The 21,824-nt window shown below is 36.7% G+C and overlaps 1 protein-coding gene across 1 annotated transcript in view; it reads right to left on the bottom strand.

The window, feature by feature from the left end:
- Positions 1-21,824, bottom strand: part of LOC139477313 (fibrillin-2-like) — a 98,695-nt gene that overhangs the window by 53,613 nt on the left and 23,258 nt on the right. Inside the window, exons 8-11 of the mRNA XM_071259869.1 lie at positions 16,739-16,894; positions 7,608-7,766; positions 1,778-1,900; positions 280-402 (exon numbers count right to left, since the gene is read on the bottom strand). Coding sequence (XP_071115970.1) covers positions 280-402; positions 1,778-1,900; positions 7,608-7,766; positions 16,739-16,894 — 561 coding nt within the window. The remainder of the gene's footprint in view (positions 1-279; positions 403-1,777; positions 1,901-7,607; positions 7,767-16,738; positions 16,895-21,824) is intronic.

Here is a 21,824-nt window from a genome sequence, read left to right as displayed (position 1 = left end):
TTTTAAGATATTAAGTTTAATTCTCAACTGGTGTAGATATATATTTCTGTGAAGTGTAGTAGTACAATGTCAGCATACCACCAAACCTATACGGTATCCTAGTGCACATCCCAGTTGGGCAACTCCCAGACTTCACTGTTGTTGCACTGTGATCGCTTTGTGGAACAGAGCTATGATCTCAGCATATGACTAGGCCTATTATTGCATAAATAACAGTAATAATGATGCTTTAACTTTGTTAAAAAAACCTCTTAAAGTTCATGTGCTAAAGACATGTACCATAGCAGACTTGTTGGTTTGGTGACTGTTTAAATCCTGCATTACATCGACACTTGTACGACCCATCCATGTTGAAGCACACCCCATTGGGGCACATGCCTTCCTCAGCACATTCATTCATGTCTGAAACACAGAAGGATATAAATGTTTACTGACCAAAGCGTGTTTGGCAAGGTTTTGGTGTAATCAGAATACCAAGAATGTATTATGCCAAAGGTATGATAATTATGATACAAAAACATAATAAACTCTGTTTATCAAATATATAAGTTAACAGAATAGGAAGGATGAATACCCCTTTTCGTAAAGGATAATTTCATAACTTAAACTTATGTGTTGGTATGAACATTATCAAATAAGTTCAAATGGCAGACAACTATCTGTTTTCTTTCTTACACTTGCCAGTTTGGGACTTTGGCATGATCAAGTACATATGAAGGGCTAAAATGAGCCAAAAATGCCAGTTATTCCAGCTTGAAAATCTAACTATGAGAAAGTCTGTGGCCCAAGCTGATATTATTACCATTGTGAGTACATCTCCAAAATAAATTAGCTTGGGTCAAGTACTTGCTCATGTTCAAGTTTTGCAAAAAGCTTCCCGACAAACTCTCTGATCAGCCTATTAACCTTACACATGCATCTTATGTTGTTGTAAGTTTCAAACACCCAAGTATTGAAATGCGAAAAACTACCAGGTATTTCTCATTCATTTGAACACATCTGGTAATTGTTTTAGTTGTGCTCATTTCTTACAAGGGCCCTGACGGTACCACTGCCTTTACCTTAACATGATCAATGAGTTTGAATTCTACAAGCGTAAAAAGCCAAAGCTCTAGATTCCAGAAAATGTCATTCTGGGAATGAAAAATGAATATAAACCCCAAAATTTCACACTATCATTGGAGGCATGTCAGTCCTTCTGATCACCAGTGCTGGATACAAGTGGAAAGGGACTTGTTACCCCTTGGTATTTTGTCAGCTGTATAATGGGGTGAGCAAGTCCATTCTGTTTCTTAACACAGTCAGCAATATTAAAGCCTGAACAAGGACCCATCTGGGTTACAATGTCACACAAGCAACCAAGTCACACCTTCTGAACATCCAATCATCATTGACAATCTGCTCTTATGTCAGGTGACGTGAAATGGGGTTTAACGTCATGTTCTAGAATACCACACTTATACAGTGATCATGCACATGTGTTTATGTGCCTGCTTGTATTATACCAGACTGGTTTTGTACTGCTAGCCCACTGAAACACCATGCAGCAGTTTATCCTGGATAGCCTACTCAGACACAGTATTCCATGTTGACCAGTCCTTGTTTTACACCCTTGATGCCAAGCGCCAGGCAGGGTAACATTAAGTGCCATCTTTTAAAATCTTTTCTGCTGTCTGGTACTCCTATGACTATCACAGGGTAGTGGGTTTGTGCTCTCCATGAATCTGCATGGGGTGTAATAGAGCTTTAGAGTAGAATGCGTGCATAATTTGCTTACCTGTGCAGTATGTGCCTGTCTTTGAGAGAACAAACCCTGGACTACATTCACAGGTGTAGCTTCCCTGTGTGTTGACGCAGCGGCCATTGCGACAGATTCCCTGCTGCTCACATTCATCAATATCTGTAGAATATGGGAGACATTCATCAATATCTGTAGAAATGGGGAGACATTCATCAATATCAGTAGAAATGGGGAGACATTAATCAATATCTGTAGAAATGGAGAGACATTCATCAATATCTGTAGAATATGGGAGACATTAATCAATATCAGTAGAAATGGAGAGACATTCATCAATATCTGTAGAAATGGGGAGACATTCATCAATATCTGTAGAAATGGAGAGACATTCATCAATATCTGTAGAAATGGGGAGACATTCATCAATATCTGTTGAATATGGGAGTCATTAATCAATATCTGTAGAAAAGGGGAGACATTCATCAATATCTGTAGAAATGGAGAGACATTCATCAATATCTGTAGAAATGGAGAGACATACATCAATATCTGTAGAAATGGAGAGACATACATCAATATCTGTAGAAATGGGGAGACATTCATCAATATCTGTAGAAATGGAGAGACATACATCAATATCAGTAGAAATGGAGAGACATACATCAATATCTGTAGAAATGGGGAGACATTCATCAATATCTGTAGAAATGGAGAGACATACATCAATATCTGTAGAAATGGAAAGACTTACATCAATATCTGTAGAAATGGGGAGACATTAATCAATATCTGTAGAAATGGAGAGACATACATCAATATCTGTAGAAATGGAGAGACATTCATCAATATCTGTAGAAATGGAGAGACATACATCAATATCAGTAGAAATGGAGAGACATACATCAATATCTGTAGAAATGGGGAGACATTCATCAATATCTGTAGAAATGGGGAGACATTCATCAATATCAGTAGAAATGGGGAGACATACATCAATATCTGTAGAAATGGAGAGACATTCATCAATATCTGTAGAAATGGGGAGACATACATCAATATCAGTAGAAATGGAGAGACATACATCAATATCTGTAGAAATTTACACAAGACTTATTTATGTGTGTATGATATGCACTTGTGTGTTATATGCACCCTTAAATATAGGAATTAAATCCTGAAAAAAATATATCTGTCATATATAAACATTTCAGGCTGTCAGCATAAACCACAAAATTTACGATCATTCAACTCTGTTTTTTTTCACCAAAACAATATTCTAACAAGAGCCCCCTATTTCTAATTTTGAAAGCACCCTCGGCGCTTATTACGTCAAATATGGTATTTAGAGATAGGGGGAGACAGTGGACATTTCTGCATACGTTGACTACATATCTGAGTATACCCGGTATATGCTTGTCAAACATATTCTGTAAATCACTTGCTTGATGACCGCGTAAGAACCTACACTGAAACATTGCTCTTATATTGTAGGTAGCCTAGTGGTTAAAGCGTTCGCTTGTCACGCCGAAGACCCGGGTTCGATTCCCAACATGGGTACAATGTGTGAAGCCCATTTCTGGTGTCCCCCGCCGTGATATTGCTGGAATATTGCTAAAAGCGGCGTGAAACCATACTCACTCACTCTTATATTGCAATTAAGAAGTTTGTTCATCTACATTTCTTATCCCTACTTGGAACTTCAACTTCGCCTCTCCAAGATATTTTAGCGCAGATGTTGAATGATTACTTTTATTACTATCGTTGGCAGCCTAAAATGTTTAGAAGTCATTATCTTTAGTTTTGTTTTGGAGACTGATTGAGGAGAAAGATAATACTAATGTATCATTAATTCCATAACAAGTATTGAATGGAGATAAGTCATCTGACTCCCCCAGACATCAAATCATAAAAAAAAAAATACTGATTCCTTGGGATGTAAGATTATCTTCATGTTAAATAATATTGAATCAGACAATTTTGATCCATTTAGCATTGATAAACTTTAAATGATCTTGTTTTTGCCAGAATTCTTGAATTTCAAATGATACAAATCTCCATAAATAGGCTTGAAAAATTGCAGACAATAAGATATTTGTTCAACACTTGGAAACAAACATTTAAGAAGTCACATGAAGAGACCTGTTGAGATTTTGATTACTTCTGACTTCTGAAGTCTGATATGTCTAGAATTATACAAGAAAGGTATTTGAGACAAGTGTAGGACAGTTACAGGTCAGCCATAACATGTATCCCTCTCTTGTAATCGTCATCTTGACATAAAGCTATTGCTATAGATATACTTTGAAAAAGAAACTTAATTGTCTTAGGAATTGGCGTGGAAACTAAACTTTCCCCAGTTAAACTGATGTTGATACAGAGGACAAACTACAACACTCCTCTAAAAATAATATCTGTGTGTTGTGTCACCGCAGACTTGAGTCCATTGCAAAGTGTGTACCCCCATACATGGAACATATACACTTCTTCCTTATTTCATCTTATCAACAATTATCAAAAAACTAGGATAAACTGAAACATGTGGGAAGTGTATTTTCTATGTGTTTCCTGTGTTACAGCAGTGAGGTCAATGGCGATGAACCAATTAATATTCATCCTTAAAAACAGTATGCATATACTTAATGAAACGTGTATGTATGCACACTACTTACTGTAGAACACAAAGATATTGCACATGAAATGTCTCATATATATAAATTATGTACATTAAACACATTGAAGATTAAAACATAAGTGTTTTGGTAATATAAGATGCAGAGATGAAGGAAATGGTTAGGTACAGTTGGAAAACTGAATGCCAGATCTTAAATGAAAGCTTGTTAGTCTGGAGACCCCGTCCTCCAGAAGACTAGTGATGGGAACATCTTTTTGTAGTCACATCACCATGCATCCAGAATTCCTTAATCTTGGCTTTGCACAGGAAAAAGCACATCCAGATTACAACTATACAGAATACCACTAGATTACCACTGTACAGAATACCACCAGATTACCACCGTATTCAATACCACTAGATTACAACTGTATAGAATACCACTAGATTACCACACTACAGAATACCACCAGATTACCACTGTATTCAATACCACTAGATTACAACTGTATAGAATACCACTAGATTACCACTGTATGGAATACCACCAGATTACCATTGTATGGAATACATCCAGAATACCACTGTATGGAATACTACCAGATTACCACTGTATAGAATACATCCAGAATACCACTGTATGGAATACCACCAGATTACCACTGTATGGAATACTACTAGGTTACAAGTGTACAGAATACACCAAGAATACTACTGTATAGAATACATCTAGATTAACACTGAATAAAATACCACCAGATAACCACTGAATGGAATACCACAAGATTACAATTGTATAGAATACATCAAGAATACTTCTGAATAGAATACAGCTAGAATACAACTGTAAAGAATGCATCCAGAATACCATATTGCACAGAATACCACTGTATAGAATACAACATGATCACCACTGAATAGAATACATCCAGAATACTAATGTATAGAATAAGACCAGATTACCACTGTATAGAATACAACCAGAATACCACTGTATAGAATACCACCAGAATACTAATGTATAGAATACAACCAGATTACCACTGTCAAGAATACCAATGTGTATGTAATAGCAAGAGAGAATTTGTCCTTGTCTAAAGAGTAAATTGAGCCACATCACAGCTATGTGGGGACGGTTTCTACGTGTAAAACAGCAAGTATGTGCAACAAAAGCTGCTCTGGGGAAACAGGTGGTTGTGTGGTATACTGCACAATGGTGCTGTCTAGACAGGCCCTGAATTACAGGTGTTATGCAAGGACAGGCACATGGGAGCACTGACTGCCAGCCACACTTGATAAATGATGATCTGTCTCTCTACAGAAAGCTCAGTCCATAATTAAAACCTCCACAATGGCAGCAACAAAAAAATGGCAAACTTTAAAAAGCTGTTTGAAGACTGGATTTCCCCTACTCACTGAGACTAGGATTACTTCCCACCAGGAGCATGCCCTTTGCTAAGTATCAGTGTATATGGTTACCATTTAATGAATAGAACTGTTCCTGTCAACAAGGTGTCTCTCATTGCACTGGAATAATGACTTGCATGGAATGCACAGAGTATCCGAAAATATGAAACGTAAATAATTTGAACAATGATTTTAAATTGATGCATACAAAAGACAAGCATTCTCCTAAAAGTGAGTGTGTGAGTGAGTGAGTGAGTGAGTGAGTGAGTGAGTGAGCAATTCAACAGGATTGATGGACTCAGCAACAGACCAAAATCCGTAGTGTGGTGAACAGAATTCCAAGCTTGTATTTCTGTGCATGAAAATGACCGACTTTTCTCTCACATGAATGAGCACGTGACATTCTACATGTCGAAAAGGTGACATTCCAGTGCAGGCTGGATGAAACCTTTGACATATTTTGAAGACAAACACAACCTTATACAGAAACCTTTGGCTTAAATGGTTTCTGAATAGGTAAATAATTTACATCCTCAACAATTGAACTTTGCTATAAACAGTGTTTCCTTTTTGAAAACTTAGTACATGCACATCATTTGAAGTACACTAAGCATTATATGTTCCCTCTAAGGAGAACCTATTCAACTGGGTGGAGCAGTTTGGCAATGAAAGTATATTTGGATTAACATAGGATAAAATAAACAACAAAATAAATTTTACAGAAAGAATATTCAAACAATCTCGCCAGAGAGGTGAAGTTTTCTGATGCGTGTAATTTCCTATCCGCCCATCTTACTGCTTTCACGTTTCACGAGAGGCAATAACAGATCATCAAATTTGTTACATTTTGAGGATAATAAAAAAGAATCTTTTATTACTTGAAACCCTACTAATGTTAGGCCTACTACATCATCAGCTCACAGAGGACAGTTTTTCCGTTAGCCCTCACTATATATAGCTGTCAGACATCATTGTTGTAGCTGAGACAAAAAATAATTAAGATATAAAAAAAGGTATTGATGGGATAGTAATTGTGCTCAAAGGGGACTGTGTTAGACTAATCATAAACATCTGGATCCCTTTTCCTGTACAGGTCTAGATTTTGTAACTAGCGCCATGTGTGAAATATAGACATGAACCTCTGCATAATTAATTTATGGATAAACTGCTTGACTGACATACGTAATAAAATTGGGTTAGCAGACAAAGAATGTGGTATATATAAATTGTCAATGCATGAGAATAACCAGTCTTGATTATCTGCCATGAAACGGCAGCCTGAAAACAAAACAGATAATCAAGTGATCGATGAACCAGAAAATCCAGTGACACAACAGTTAATTTTGACTTATGTCTGCTTCATGCACATGTGGAGATTCTGCTGCTTAAAAGTAAAGAAAAATATTAAAGAAATTACGACGTTTGTTTTGCATCACAGTAGGGGGCAGTTTTAATGTCTCGGCTGAAACATATCTTTTGTAGTTGACTCAGCATAATTGAGACATGCTACTGAGCTTATGATGAAACTCGGGGACTTCAGTCCACCCGCAGAAACATCGGCCCCAACATTTCTTTTGTAGTTGACTCAGCATAGATAAGTGCCTCTGAGTTTATGATGAAACTTGGGGCGTGTCAGTACACCAGCAGAAACATTCCTTCCAGTTCAAGTAAATACTAATTGTCCATGCAAGAGAATAACACCAAACAGATTCAATCTGCTTAAAGGGCAAAATAGCTATGAAAGTTATTTGAATGGACTAATGAAAATCAGTGATGACACCAGGTGTGTAAGAACGACTTGAATCAAGTTTGCTAGGCTTTCCTGTAAACAGGCCCCCCTGAACCTACCAAGGCAGTTATCATTGGACTCCCTGTATCCCGGGTTGCATTCACAGCGGAAGGAACTTGGGGTATCCACACAGCGGCCATTATTACACAGCATGGTGAACTTGGCACAGAATTGGTCAGTGATTGGTAGACCTTTTCGGCACAGTCGGTCGTAGGAATCTGAAGAGGAAGAATACTGGTTACAATAATATGTAAAATCAATATGCCACAGCACATGATCAAAAGGATGAAACATAATTGTCAGATTACCAATATGCACATCAGCAAGATTCAACAAATGTAAAATTAATCCTCTTTGAGAAATGTTAATACAAAATCAAACAGAAACATGCATATTTATACATGTACAGGTAAACGTATCTTCAATCAAACATGTCTGGGCTTTTTGACTAAAGACTTACTTGTCATTGTTATTTTCACAAAAAACACTGATGGAAATTGATTTTCCCATACCAGTAAGTGAGTTAGTTGGGTTTAACACCGCTTTTAACAGTATTCCAGTTACATTGTGGCATGTCAGCTTAATGTGGGAGGAAAGCCCAAAGTGATGCAGGTCTTAGACGTTTCCCACTTCGGTGAAACCCATGAGCACGGGTATGGTGCTGACAAACCTAGAAACATAATTGGGCGAACTGGGATTCGAACCCACGATCATAAGTTTATGGCGTACCCAAGGGACGCAACTCTGCACAGCAAATCAAGGTACCTTAGACATCTGGGCAACCCATGTCCCCTTTCCCATCCCAACAGGAATGCTTCTTATGTTGGCTAATATCTGCACACCAGAAAGACATTAGATGTGACTAACTCACAAGCTGTAAACATTCATGTATTATGCTGCTTTATGTTTTTGAAATAATAGCTCAATGCACAGGAAGTCAACACCTGGCTGATTGCTGATTTGTCCCACAGCTGATAATTCTTTCTTTTAGGTCTGAAGGGTCAACAATTATGTTTCTTTATCAACTTGTTCCTTTTCATCCCCTTCTGGTCCGGAAGCTGAATTTCCGGATGAAGAAAGCAGTTGGTTGTGTAAATAACTAATTGTTTTCGAGATGAGGGTTCAGTCTAACAAGCTATAGGAACTAATAAGCTCATGTCTTCTATAAAGTCTCTCCTATAGGCTCCTTCTTCTTTGATCATTTCATGGAATTTTAAAAAAGTGAGTTTTGAACACCACCATGTGAACAAGTAGAATACCAATGTGATGAGAGGAAAGATGCCCCAGTTAAAATATACTGGTAGATGAATTTACAAGGAAATTCTTCTGGGAAGAAAGGTTTAAAATCACAATTTTGTTCACAAAACTAAAATAAACTAAAAACAAACTATGACTTGATGATGACCTTGACATATCAATGTACCCAACAATTTTTTCAGAATTGTTTAGGAGAATACATGACATGAAATCCCTGAAATACCCAAGTACTGTATGTTTTCAAAAACAAAGTGTGGTGCCAGTGGAGGTCAAATACAGGCAAACCCTTCAGCTATCCCCATTTACATTGCTGCTTTAATATACAATACACATTAGAATATATTTTGAAAATATCTGTAAATCAATACAATATATCTTGTGTACTTAGAACACATGAACTCTTATGAAGTTTGATTACTTCTCTTCCAACAGTAATAGAGGCAAGTTGGGAGTCCTTGCTGATATGTGAAGGATAAATGTTCCCACTCTGAACTGGGTTTCCAAGGTGGCACAGTGCTTTTGTCATGTGGCAGACATGAAGCAACTCCACATTTTGACTCACACTTGTACAAAATATAACATCATATCCGCCAATACACTCATGCACATGTTGAGGCCGGTGATACCTCACTGGCCACCTTGTTCCTGACCAGGATACTAACTTCAATCTGCAGCCTCCGACTTGGGAAGTTTATTGCTTTTTCTGGATCAGATAATGGTAAATTAAAAATTTAATTGAAAGATACAAGATCAGCATAAGCAAAAACAGCCAATAACCAGTCCATATTAGAAGGGCTTACAAGGCCACTGGTTGGGATACCATCTAGGGTGGGGACATTTCACGCTACTGCCACACAGACCACTGGTTGGGATACCATCTAGGGTGGGGAGATTTCACGCTACTGCCACACAGGCCACTGGTAAGGATGTTATTTAGGGTGGAGACATTTCACAGTACTGCCACACAGGTCACTGGTAAGGATGTTATCTAGGGTGGAGACATTTCACGCTACTGCCACACAGGCCACTGGTAAGGATGTTATCTAGGGTGGAGACATTTCACGCTACTGCCACACAGGCAACTGGCTGGGATACCATCTAGGGTGGGGACATTTCACGCTACTGCCACACAGGCTACTTGTAAGGATGTTATCTGGGGTGGAGACATTTCACGGTATTGCCACACAGGTCACTGGTAAGGATGTTATCTAGGGTGGAGACATTTCACGCTACTGCCACACAGGCCACTGGTAAGGATGTTATCTAGGGTGGAGACATTTCACGCTACTGCCACACAGGCAACTGGTAAGGATGTTATCTAGGGTGGGGACATTTCACGGTACTGCCACACAGGCCACTGGTAAGGATGTTATCTAGGGTGGGGACATTTCACGGTATTGCCACACAGGTCACTGGTAAGGATGTTATCTAGGGTGGAGACATTTCACGCTACTGCCACACAGGCCACTGGTAAGGATGTTATCTGGGGTGGGGACATTTATGAAGATATTTAAAGAGTGAAATACACTGTTTCCCTCTGATCAACCACACAGCCTGTTTAATACTAACTGTAATGATGATCACTTTGTCCATCAATCCAACAAAATGAAGTTAAAACAAATACCTTGACACCTGAAACAGAAACCTCCAAAACATTCTGGCAAGTGGAGGCAGGGAGTGTGTTTTGGTGCACGCATGGTAGTAGAGTGGTTGCCATATTTTGACTTCAAACCAGAATAAATATAATCTTGAGTAAATAGACACAACAATTAGAAAAACAGGACTTTAACCTTATATCTTCTTGTGCTGTTGTAATGTCTCTCAGCTCATTTATAATGCTCTAACTAAATTCATCAACTAAAATATATTTTCAAGACTCTTTTTCTATTTCATATTTATCCCATTGAAACATTGTTGTTCAGGTGAAATAAGTCAAGCAGGTTACTTCTTTTCCTATACTGACCTACTTTGAACTGTTAACATTATTGGACATATTTTAAATTTGTGAAATTTTGATTCAAATTATTGAAACAAAAGCCTGATGAAATTGTGGGGGAAAAATTGGTTAAATTGATTTAGTCTTTAGTAGAGAAAGTAAGATTAACTAAGGTGAATTTTTAATTGTTTTTGTTTACAAAAGTGATATCTCAAATTTGGAGATGTATTGACATTGTAAAATACTTAAGTTTCTGAAGTCCTCTTTCTCTATCTCTATGTAAACTCTAAATGTTGTGTGACAGACAGGACAGTGGAATGCTATGAACTCATCATGGATGAGTCATGATATAATATATGATGTCACATGCTTCCGTCACAACCGAGCTTGTCTGGTGAGCAAAGATGTTTTCATAAATATTGATCAAAACTGATATTAATGTGTTATCCATTTTGTCAAAGGCTAATGGCACATATTTCCAAATTTGGGATTGAGAAAAACAAGATACTTATCAAGAAAGGTATTCATGTACAGAATAAATAGTCTAGGAGATATCCAAAGCCCCACCCTCTCCTCCCCTACCACCTGCACCAAACTAATTCCTTCAACAAAATGAAACACACACAAACATTACAAACCAGAAAAGATAAAACTAAGGGAGATAATGTCAATCCATTGCTCCCAAAAATGATCTCCCTTGATCAACTCTTCCAAGAAAAGGTCTTTCTTTCAAAGATGACCACCAGCAAGGTAGCAGAAGACAAATAAAAGAAATATAAATGGATTGCAACAGGTAATGTTTTTGCAATTTCACCTTGAATGAAACAGATAGACTACACAGTGTGGGCCTGTCTGATAAGGTAACTGATGCTTTAATTAATTTGTGTTGCTACATTGGCACTATACAGACAATGCTAAATGACTCCACCTGCAGAAATGTCACATAGATCAACTCTATTTCAACCTGTAGGAAACCAATACTAAAATAATAATTCACTGCCACAGACACATTTACATTTATCAAGATTACCATGGTTAAAATGGACAGTGAAATGGAAGATAATTCCATTTTAAACATTTACTGGATCACTCAGTTTATATTCAGCATAATATTAATGAATTGAAGCTCTATGTAGGTCATTTGTATCTATGCACTTACAGAATAAATAAGATTATTATCAATCAATATATTGATATATCATGATACTTTTCAGTTGATATATCAATGCTAAATTATTCCATCATTGACACCCAGATTTACTATTCTGCAGGCCATCTGAAAGCTTTCTCACTTCATAACCATACATTAAATTACTAATTCACAAATTAGAAATGGGATTTTGTACATTAACATTTATTTAGGGAATCCTTATCATATGTTAAATATATATATCAAACATCCAATCAATTGTTTCAATAGTTTCAATTAGTCATAAATAAAACACAAATTATGTCAATTTCAAACCTGCTTGTGTGTCGGTTAGCAAGGATTACAACTACTTCAGATTAGTGTTACTTCCCTTTGTGTTGAGTTTGCCACAGGGAGGAAAATGACGGACTTTGAAATTGTCAGCAATACTTTATTCATTTCTATTACAATGAATAATATGAATATCAAGCCTTAAAGTTGGGTAACTACTTTTACAATACTATTGCAATAGTTGACAATAATCACAATACTATTGCAATAGTTGACAATAATCACAATACTATTGCAAATTTGCAATAGTTGACAATAATCACAATACTATTGCAATAGTTAACAATAATGACAATACTATTGCCATAGTTGACAATAATCACAATACTATTGCAATAGTGTCGGCTAGTATTGCAATACAACAGTTAAAAAAGTTAAAGTAGCCCCATTAGTTACCCCTAGTCTTCATACTTCATGGAGGTGTGTTGGGGTGGGTGGTTGATGGTGGGGGGAAGGGGGGGTCACAAGTCAGTAGTCAGTAAGATTTGGGACATTACATTTTTGGCCTACTCAGCAAAAATGTTTGCGAATCAGAATCTAAAATGCAAAACCAAAGAGACAAATGTAATAGAGAAAGTATGAAAGGCCTTATTGAGAGAGTGAAAAACTTGAGTGATTATAACCACAGAAATGCCAGTAACCTATAATACATACTTAACCATATGACAATAATCACAATACTATTGCAATAGTGTGGGCTACTATGGAGGTGTGTGGGGTGGGTGGTTGGTGGTGGGGGGAAGGGGGGAAGGGCGTGAAGGGGGGTCACAAGTCAGTAGTCAGTAAGATTACATACTTAACCATATGGTCTCAAAATCCATGCACAAACCTTTAGAACAAAGTCTGAGAGTGATTTTTACAGACAAAATAGTGAGCATTTGTATTCACCATTTCAATTCAACATAGAATATGGTGTAAACTATAAAAGAAAAGTAAGGATAAGAATTTATGGATGAACAACTTCTTTATTACAATTAAGAGCGACATTTCGGTGTAGGTTCTAACACTGTTATCAAGCAAGTGATAAACAAAGTTGCTCTTAATTGTAATAAAGAAGTTGTCCATCCATGAATTCTTATCCTTACTTAGTACTCAACTTCTAAACGCCTATCAAAGAAGTTATAAAAGAAAAGGAATTAAATTCTTTCTTTTTCTTTCTGAAAGAGTATAACGTATAACACATCTAATTCTGCAACCCAATAAAGACATTTGAAGGGTACAGATTTTTCAACAGAAATGCACAAGATAGCTCTCGGTTTGTCAGACACCTTGTGCCTGTTTTTCTAAGAACAAAAAACTTATCAATGAGGTATGAATACACAAATACATTCAATCATTAGACATGAGACATTTGTGGACATTGATTGAGACTGAGGGTTATCTCCCATGTGTTAGACAGCCAGTTGTTTGACAGTGGAGTAGAAGGTTAATTAGGGCAATACCCACAGCTATTATGGAACAGTCCTACTCAGTGGAGTAATTAGCCTTATCTCTATGATTAATAGGATTACAGTTTTGTGTGTGTTCTGTGTGTGTTACAGTATGGTAATGCTGTATGAAATTTGTTAGATCTTCCTGACAGCTTTTGCATACTGAAGACTTGCCTTTGTCGTATTTGTTGTGTCACTGGATATCTTCTCTTTTAGTATGTTAATCCTATATGAAGTTTTTTGTGGATAATGAAAAGAACCAAACAATGTTTATTTCTCAGAAATCACTCATTGATGTAGAGAACATATATTTGACAGATTATCAAATACAAATAAGGCTGAATTAAACAATGGTCTCGGTTCTCAGGCACCGCCCACATCATCATAAAGTTCATTGCACGTTTCGTTTTTGTTTCCATTTTCCATTATTTTTGTGCATTGTGTTTAAGTATTATATTATGTATTGTATTACGCTTTTTTCGATTTTTTTGAATTTGGAAATAAAAACAAAATGTGCGGCAGACTTTATGATGATGCGGGTGGTGCCTGAGAACCAAGACTATTATTTTTTTAGCCTAATAAATTCACAGTGAAATAAATATAATACTGAAGGTATATGTTGCGCACACAACCGGAACTTTTGTGAGTTTTTTCAGCAGCCAGCAGCCTATAGCTTTCCCTCATGAAACGGAGTTTGTTAATATGTACATCGATGCGCGGTATACTTACATACATGTGGAAGCAAATATTTACATTTCTACTGGAACACATTCATATAATAATGAACACCTCCCTTAATCAAGTTTTTTCACAAGATTGCTTACCCAGATGCACGTTTCTTATTCTAATATTACCATTATTATGATGGTGGTTAAATATTGATATGAGAAGAACTCTTATTAATTATATAGGATTTCTAATATTTATATTCTGTACATTTTGTAGTGCTATGGAGGGTATTAACATTGTCTAATGAGATGAGATGAGACCTTTCAAATATAAAGAATATTTAACACAATTTCATTATGGTAAATACAACATATGAACAACTGTCACAACCTCAGCTGTTTCAGCTATAACAATATTGCAAGCTCAGTGCTAACAGGGTAATGTAGGAAATGTGGAGAGGGTTTTGTGAATGCAAGCACAGTCAATTCTACATGTAAACATGTCAAGTTATATCTTAAACACAGATGGTTCAGGGCACTTTGAGGGAAAATGGGTGCCAAGGGTCAATGGAACACTGGGCACAGATGTCGTGCTGTTGCAGAAAACTTGTTAGTTGTCGAATGTCATTCACATCACACGCTGTGACTGCAGTGTTGGGCATATTGCTGTGGCCAAATAGTAAAATTATTTCCACATCTCCGAATTTGATTGTTGAATACACTTACTCCCAGTTCCCCACATGTATGAAGATCTAGGGCTATGAGGCACACATGTTGCGCATACATGGCGGTTGAATTGACATGAAAGCTGAATGCTGTATCATGCACTCAGAGCCTGGGGTTTATTGAAGTAGTCAGGACCTACCCTGGCCACTTACATTATACTTTGTGTGACATTTCACTAATTAGGAAACACCTTTTCTTCATTGAATACTTTATTGTGTCTTGTGTGAGTACAATTGCAATGTTTTCAAAAACAGAAGAACAATTGTTATGCTGTAGTCAAATGATGAAACATAACGACACTATTACTAACTATTTAACCATATCTGATTCCTGCAACAGTTACAAACTGTTGCAAGAATGAGTGATGGTTATATTGACATAATCAAATTTAATACATTCCTTATTAAAAGTAATCTGTGGCTGGGTCATTTTGTGTAAAAATAAATTGGTTCAATGAAGGCTGCCCCTCAGTTTACTATTACATTATTCCACACTTCCTCATTGGATAATGCTATTACTTTATTCCACACTTCCTCATTGGATAATGCTATTACTTTATTCCACACTTCCTCACTGGATTATGCTATTACTCTATTCCACACTTCCTCACTGGATAATGCTATTACCTTATGCCCAAGAATTTCACTGGATAATGAAATTACTTTATTCCACCCTACCTCACTGGATAATGCTATTACTTTATTCCTCAGTATCTCACTGGATAATGCTATTACTTTATTCCACCCTACCTCACTGGATAATGCTATTACTTTATTCCTCAGTATCTCACTGGATAATGCTATTACTTTATTCCACACTTCCTCACTGGATAATGCTATTACTTTATTCCACCCTACCTCACTGGATAATGCTATCACTTTATTCCTTAGTATCTCACTGGATAATGCTATTACTTTATTCCACACTTCCTCACTGGATAATGCTATTACTTTATTCCAACCTACCTCACTTGATAATGCTATTACTTTATTTCACACTTCCTCACTGGATAATGCTATTACTTTATTCCACCCTACCTCACTGGATAATGCTATTACTTTATTCCACCCTACCTCACTGGATAATGCTATTACTTTATTCCACCCTACCTCACTGGATAATGCTATTATTTTATGCCTTAGTACTTCACTGGATAATGCTATTACTTTATTCCCCACCTCACCTTATTCCTTATAATGTGATTCGTAACTCTGCAAAAAGAATATGGAAAACACTATGACTATTGGTAAAGTATTGGTTCTCTTTTCCCCAATGGTACTACTTATTCCCATGCCTTTGTCACACTATTGTTCCTGGGCCACTATGATATTGTTCTTGAACTACAATGGATACACTGTTTCAGTTTACCCTATTTCCTCCATTAGATGCCTGGGCGTATATTATTTTCAAGCAAGCCCGGCATCTTTTAGATGCTCAGCGTCTATTCTGTTAAATGCTGGCACCAGTAGCAACTCATAACCTTACTGAATACCAACTGTTACAGTCACACTTTGTGGGTACATTTGCAGGAAACGAAGATAACTAATCACCAACATAGCACAGTATTAGAGACCCGGGATCTGGCTTCTGTTTATTTGACAGAGCATATGACCCAGCAGCAATTAGAGGATGCCCAGTAGCAATTAGAGGATGACCGGCATCTAAAACAGGAAATAGTGTACACTATTCTTACTTGTGTCTTTGAGTGGACAGGGTTGGCAGTATTGCTCCCCTGTTCCCCAGCCTTTTCCCAGCATACAGCAACAGTCCTGGAATGATGTTTTTTCTGAGATTCGACTCTGACAGTTCAAGTTGATGACACTTGTGTAGCAATAGCCCTGTTTCACGTCTGGAAAAATAGAAGTTTTGAGTAACAATTACAGATGACACAATACCATAACAATGGCACTCCTATTATTACTACCACCATAAGTAAGTGAGCTTTGAACAGTATTTTCAGTTACATCACAGCAGGTCATATTGGTGTGGGAGGAAGGCCTAATGTGATGCAGGCCTTAGATGTTTTCCATTAAGTTTCTGGCATCCTAAAGGGATGCAGGTCTACACAGCAACTTGCGGTGGCTTAGATGACTGGATCCACCCTTGTATCCTCGGTTATTAGTTACTGATACTATTTAAAGAATAACAGCAATAAACATATCACTATTATCATTATATATTTATAGTGTCCAAAAGTCATAAATGAATAGTAAATAATAAATAAATAAATAGAAACTAACTTGGTAACCCTGTACAAGTGAGTTACTTGTCAGAACACAGGCTTTATATAATTTCACTGACTAGATACTCTATCACTGAATATACAACGCCATTCAGAAAGAGGTCAGATATAACAAATGCTATATTTAGGATAAGACTTTCTTAGTAAAGTACAGATTCTAGTACTTTTGGGATTGAGCCCCCATCTGAGATTCGAACCCATACTCCCAGAGTGTTGTGTATTGTGTATTAATAGCAGTCTGGCAAGGACTACCGGACTAGTGCCAATTTCCAACACTGTTTATCAGATATCAGTGATAACAGGCAACAGATAGAGGACTCTATTTGTGTATGAGCCTGAACATAGCAAGGCACCAAGGCACACTTGATCATGAGTTACAATCCAAATTAGCTAAATTAGCTATTAAGTAATGGTTGTATGGCTGTATAATAGGGTTTGTTTGATATGAGGAACAGTAATTTATCAATGCAATATAATTTTTAAGTGGTAAACTTTGTGAAACATTATCGAGGTATACATCAGTTTCTGTTGTGTAAGATATTTCTAATTTTGCAACACTGTCACAACAACCAAAGATGAGTTCAGATGATGTTCCCCAGAGTACACCGTTATCATCTACACATAATTCCAGCTCAGTCACTGGGTACACCGTTATCATCTACACACAGTTCCAGCTCAGTCACTGGGTGTCTCAGAAATTTGATTTCCTATTAATGTTAAGCAAAGAAAAGATTAATTCTCAACATAGCTACCATGATCAATAATAATACCAAAAACATCAGCTCACTAATTGAGAAGATGATGCTGAAACATTGTCAACAATTCATAAATATTTTATCCGCACTCTTAGTCTTTTCTTTTAATTTTTTAAAATTTTATTTTACTGGCATGAAAATATTTGAAATCGATTTTGTTGCTATGATCAGATAAATGTCTCAGATACGTAGACTTAGTGTTTTCTTAGAATAAGATTTTTACTGATATTACATATAGAGTAAAAATTTGTAAGAGAATGTCACAAACATTCCCATCCAACATTGGGATGAGACAAGATTGTATCCTGATGCACACTCTTGTCAATATGATCTTCAACAAGAACTCAATTCCAAGCAAATATGTAATGATCTACATCATCTCAACATTTGTCACTTATCATTTGCAGATGATTTAGTATTATTTGCAGTCAGACCCCACAAACCTCCAATACCCACATGATAACATTAATGTCTTCTGCATTAATAACAAATTAAAAATAAATGGAGACAAAACTAAGGTTACTAGATTTAACAAATCAAGTAAATTAAATACACAACCGTCACGGAATATCAACAGTGAAGCACTGTTTTTTGAAGATGAAGATGTCCTGTTCCAATATATTTCTTCAATAATGATATCACTTCAATCACTACCATTTGTTTCCATATTTGAACCCATACATCATGATACAGCAACCTTTCCATCCTCTGAAATATTGTATTCATGAATTTATTGTTTTTGTGCTTTCTCCTGATGTGAGCACTTGTTTGTGTAAATGTGGTCTACTGTGCTGCTGTACCTTAATGGAATGAATTGCAATATGTATTACCTCTCTTATCTTACACATTCAGGCTAAAGTTAAAGTTACACAATGATGGAATATGAAAACTTATTCCTTCAAAACATATTCTAGATTGTCAATACCCAAATCCTACAAGACACCCTGACCCACCCACCATGATGTACTCATTATCAGTTTTGAACATTTAACAATTAAGCATGAACAATTAACAATTCAGCATGATGCATGGCAATACACCAATGCACCTTGCATTTGTGTGTTTCAAACTGAGGAAAGGATCACTGCAGTGTATGTGGAATGTCCCTCAAGCTGACATGACTGATAGTCCAGGTCTAACACATACCCATGTGTACTGGTCATGTCAACAGCACAATGAATGAATGAAATGAATACCAAACAGCATTAATTCATTCCAACAGTTCTCATGTTGTGAATCTTCTCATTGCTAGACATATCTATGGTATACGTGACAAAGTTAACATTACATTAACATTCCAGTAAAGAAATATTTTTTTGAAAAACAAAAGGAATTTCAAATTGTTCACATGGAGAAAGAAAGGAGGTTAAGAATGTACCTTAACATTGCAGGCTTCAAGTTACAATGTACAACTACTTGGTGAGGCGTGAAAGCTGGGGTTTTGTCATGTGTAAAAGCAGATAAAGTAACTGCTGCTTCATATGAAGTGGTGTAAATGTTGTGTTATTGAGAATATATCTGGTCAATTGTCTGATCAATGGTTCATTATATATGTAACAAATTTATACTTGGTAACAGGAGACAGAGAGACACACCCCAAAAGAAAGATGGAGTAAGAACTCAATTAACATTGTCATTATCGGGTATGACCACCACATCAACACCAATTTGTGCATCGACAAAATAATGCATTAAGACCATTTCTATGGTAGATGTGTGACCTAAGACCCGAAGAACATCACCAAACTGTGACCACTTTTGAGCAAGACAGTGGCATCAACAGTCACTTTAACATTGCAAAATCCTTTTCATGGTAACATTGTCCAAGAAAAATACTACAAATCCTCAATATGATTGTAACATGATTTATAATCTTGAATTACTAATATCACAACTCTATTTAATTTTAGTTTTAAATGGGATATCTATTCATCCTACATATTCATAGGAAAGTTTTACTTTAAGAAAATACATGATATAAAGCAAACATATGCACTCAGTTAACAATATACGTCTTACAAACAATTGTTATCCTACATGCAATAAATTATAACTGTTTTAAGCTGTTTATGAAAGAATAGGATACATTGTTTATTTTGCCATTGTTGCAAGATGCATTGTTTAAAAATGAAACATTGTCTTATTTGTTTAATAAATGGAAAAGTGTGGGTGAACATAAAAGTGCTTGGCCTAGTGTGACCCATTGGTTTAACTTACGCTTTATAATACATGCCTATTTCCTATTTAAGTGGGTGGGATTGAGAAACAAAAGCGCATTCATATCTGGAGTTTATACTAAAGAGCCAAGGTTGCAGTTATGTTTTTAATGGCATGTTAGGAATTGAAAATCAAGAGAGACGTAAATGGAATGTTTTGAAACCCAAATTTTCATGTCAATGCAGGTCAAACACAATAAGAAATATGGCGACAATAATAACCTAGGGATGTTTTCAGTCTTGAAAACCAAGTCCTACACAGCAATGTCACAAACAGGCAATAGCTTTCACGTAACTATGCCAAAGGATATGACAGAACACTTGTGAACAATCTGAACATGAATTTCTACAGCAATGCTCAATTGAATCAACGTCAAGCTTCACTGCAATATCAGGAAACTCCACCCCTGATAGGTTTTGTGCCACACTTGGTAAATATGACACAGGAAAATAGTATGAAATGGGAGGCTGAATTGCTGCCATATGCTTCATCAGTGTATCCAGTCCAGGGCTACAAAGCATACACAATATCAAAGCTCTCCCAGTGGAGCAAATATGGAGGTTAGAAGGTCACAACACTAGGTCCGTAGTACTCAGAAATGTCACCTTACATGGGCCAACCCTTATAATGGTTTCTGTATTAAAACACAAAGGAAGGGCAAATTGCAAAGATTTTGGCCAATATCAGCAAAGAGCCTCTACTAGCCTCTACTCAAAAGAGGAAACTGTCCTAATTTCATGGTGCCTGTATAGACTATTTAGCCTTTAGGATACCTTCAATATTAGACAAACTGACTGGGGCTGGTGGGCATTTCTAGTCAACACAAAGTTCATATAATAAAAATTCAAAGTGGTTTACACTCAGAGAATAGGGATTATTCTAGGGTGGGGCCTTGTGCTTTTAGCCCCTAAATTTGAAAAAAGGCCCAACTACATTTTCAAAGACAATGGGGCATTTTAGCATTGTTCTGGATGGGCAAGTGTGGGTGTACCTCTGCAATATCTAAAATTTTCAGATGAAGGTCCCATGTCAGAAAATTCCTGGAGTGAACCCTTCAATATATATATAGTAAATATTTCCAAACATGAAATCGGTTTTCCATGGAGCCATGCTGTACATGCCACAACGTAGGCTTGGTGGATGATGAGGTTTTTGTGACTTTGTCTCAATGTTTAATATTGGATGTATCAGACTTGAATTTTTATCATATGAACTTTGTGTTGACTAGAAATGTCCACCAGCCCCAGTCAGTTTGTCTAATATTGAAGGTATCCTGAAGGCTAAATAGTCTATACAGGCACCATGAACTTAGGACAGTTTCCTCTTTTGAGTGGAGGCTCTTTTGCTGATATTGGCCAAAATCTTTGCAATTTGCCCTTCCTTTGTGTTTTAATACAGAAACCATTATAAGGGTTGGCCCATGTAAGGTGACATTTCAGAGTACTAGTGTTGTGACCTTCTAACCTCCATATTTGCTCCACTGGGAGAGCTTTGATATCGTGTATGCTTTGTAGCCCTGGACCGGATACACTGATGAAGCATATGGCATATGACAGGACACTTTG

This window comes from Haliotis cracherodii, unplaced genomic scaffold, assembly GCF_022045235.1.
Source record: "Haliotis cracherodii isolate W230 unplaced genomic scaffold, xgHalCrac1.p SCAF_1, whole genome shotgun sequence".
Lineage (NCBI taxonomy): Eukaryota > Metazoa > Mollusca > Gastropoda > Lepetellida > Haliotidae > Haliotis > Haliotis cracherodii.
Note: the sequence above shows the minus strand (reverse complement) of the source record. Positions and strands in the feature narration are given on the sequence as shown.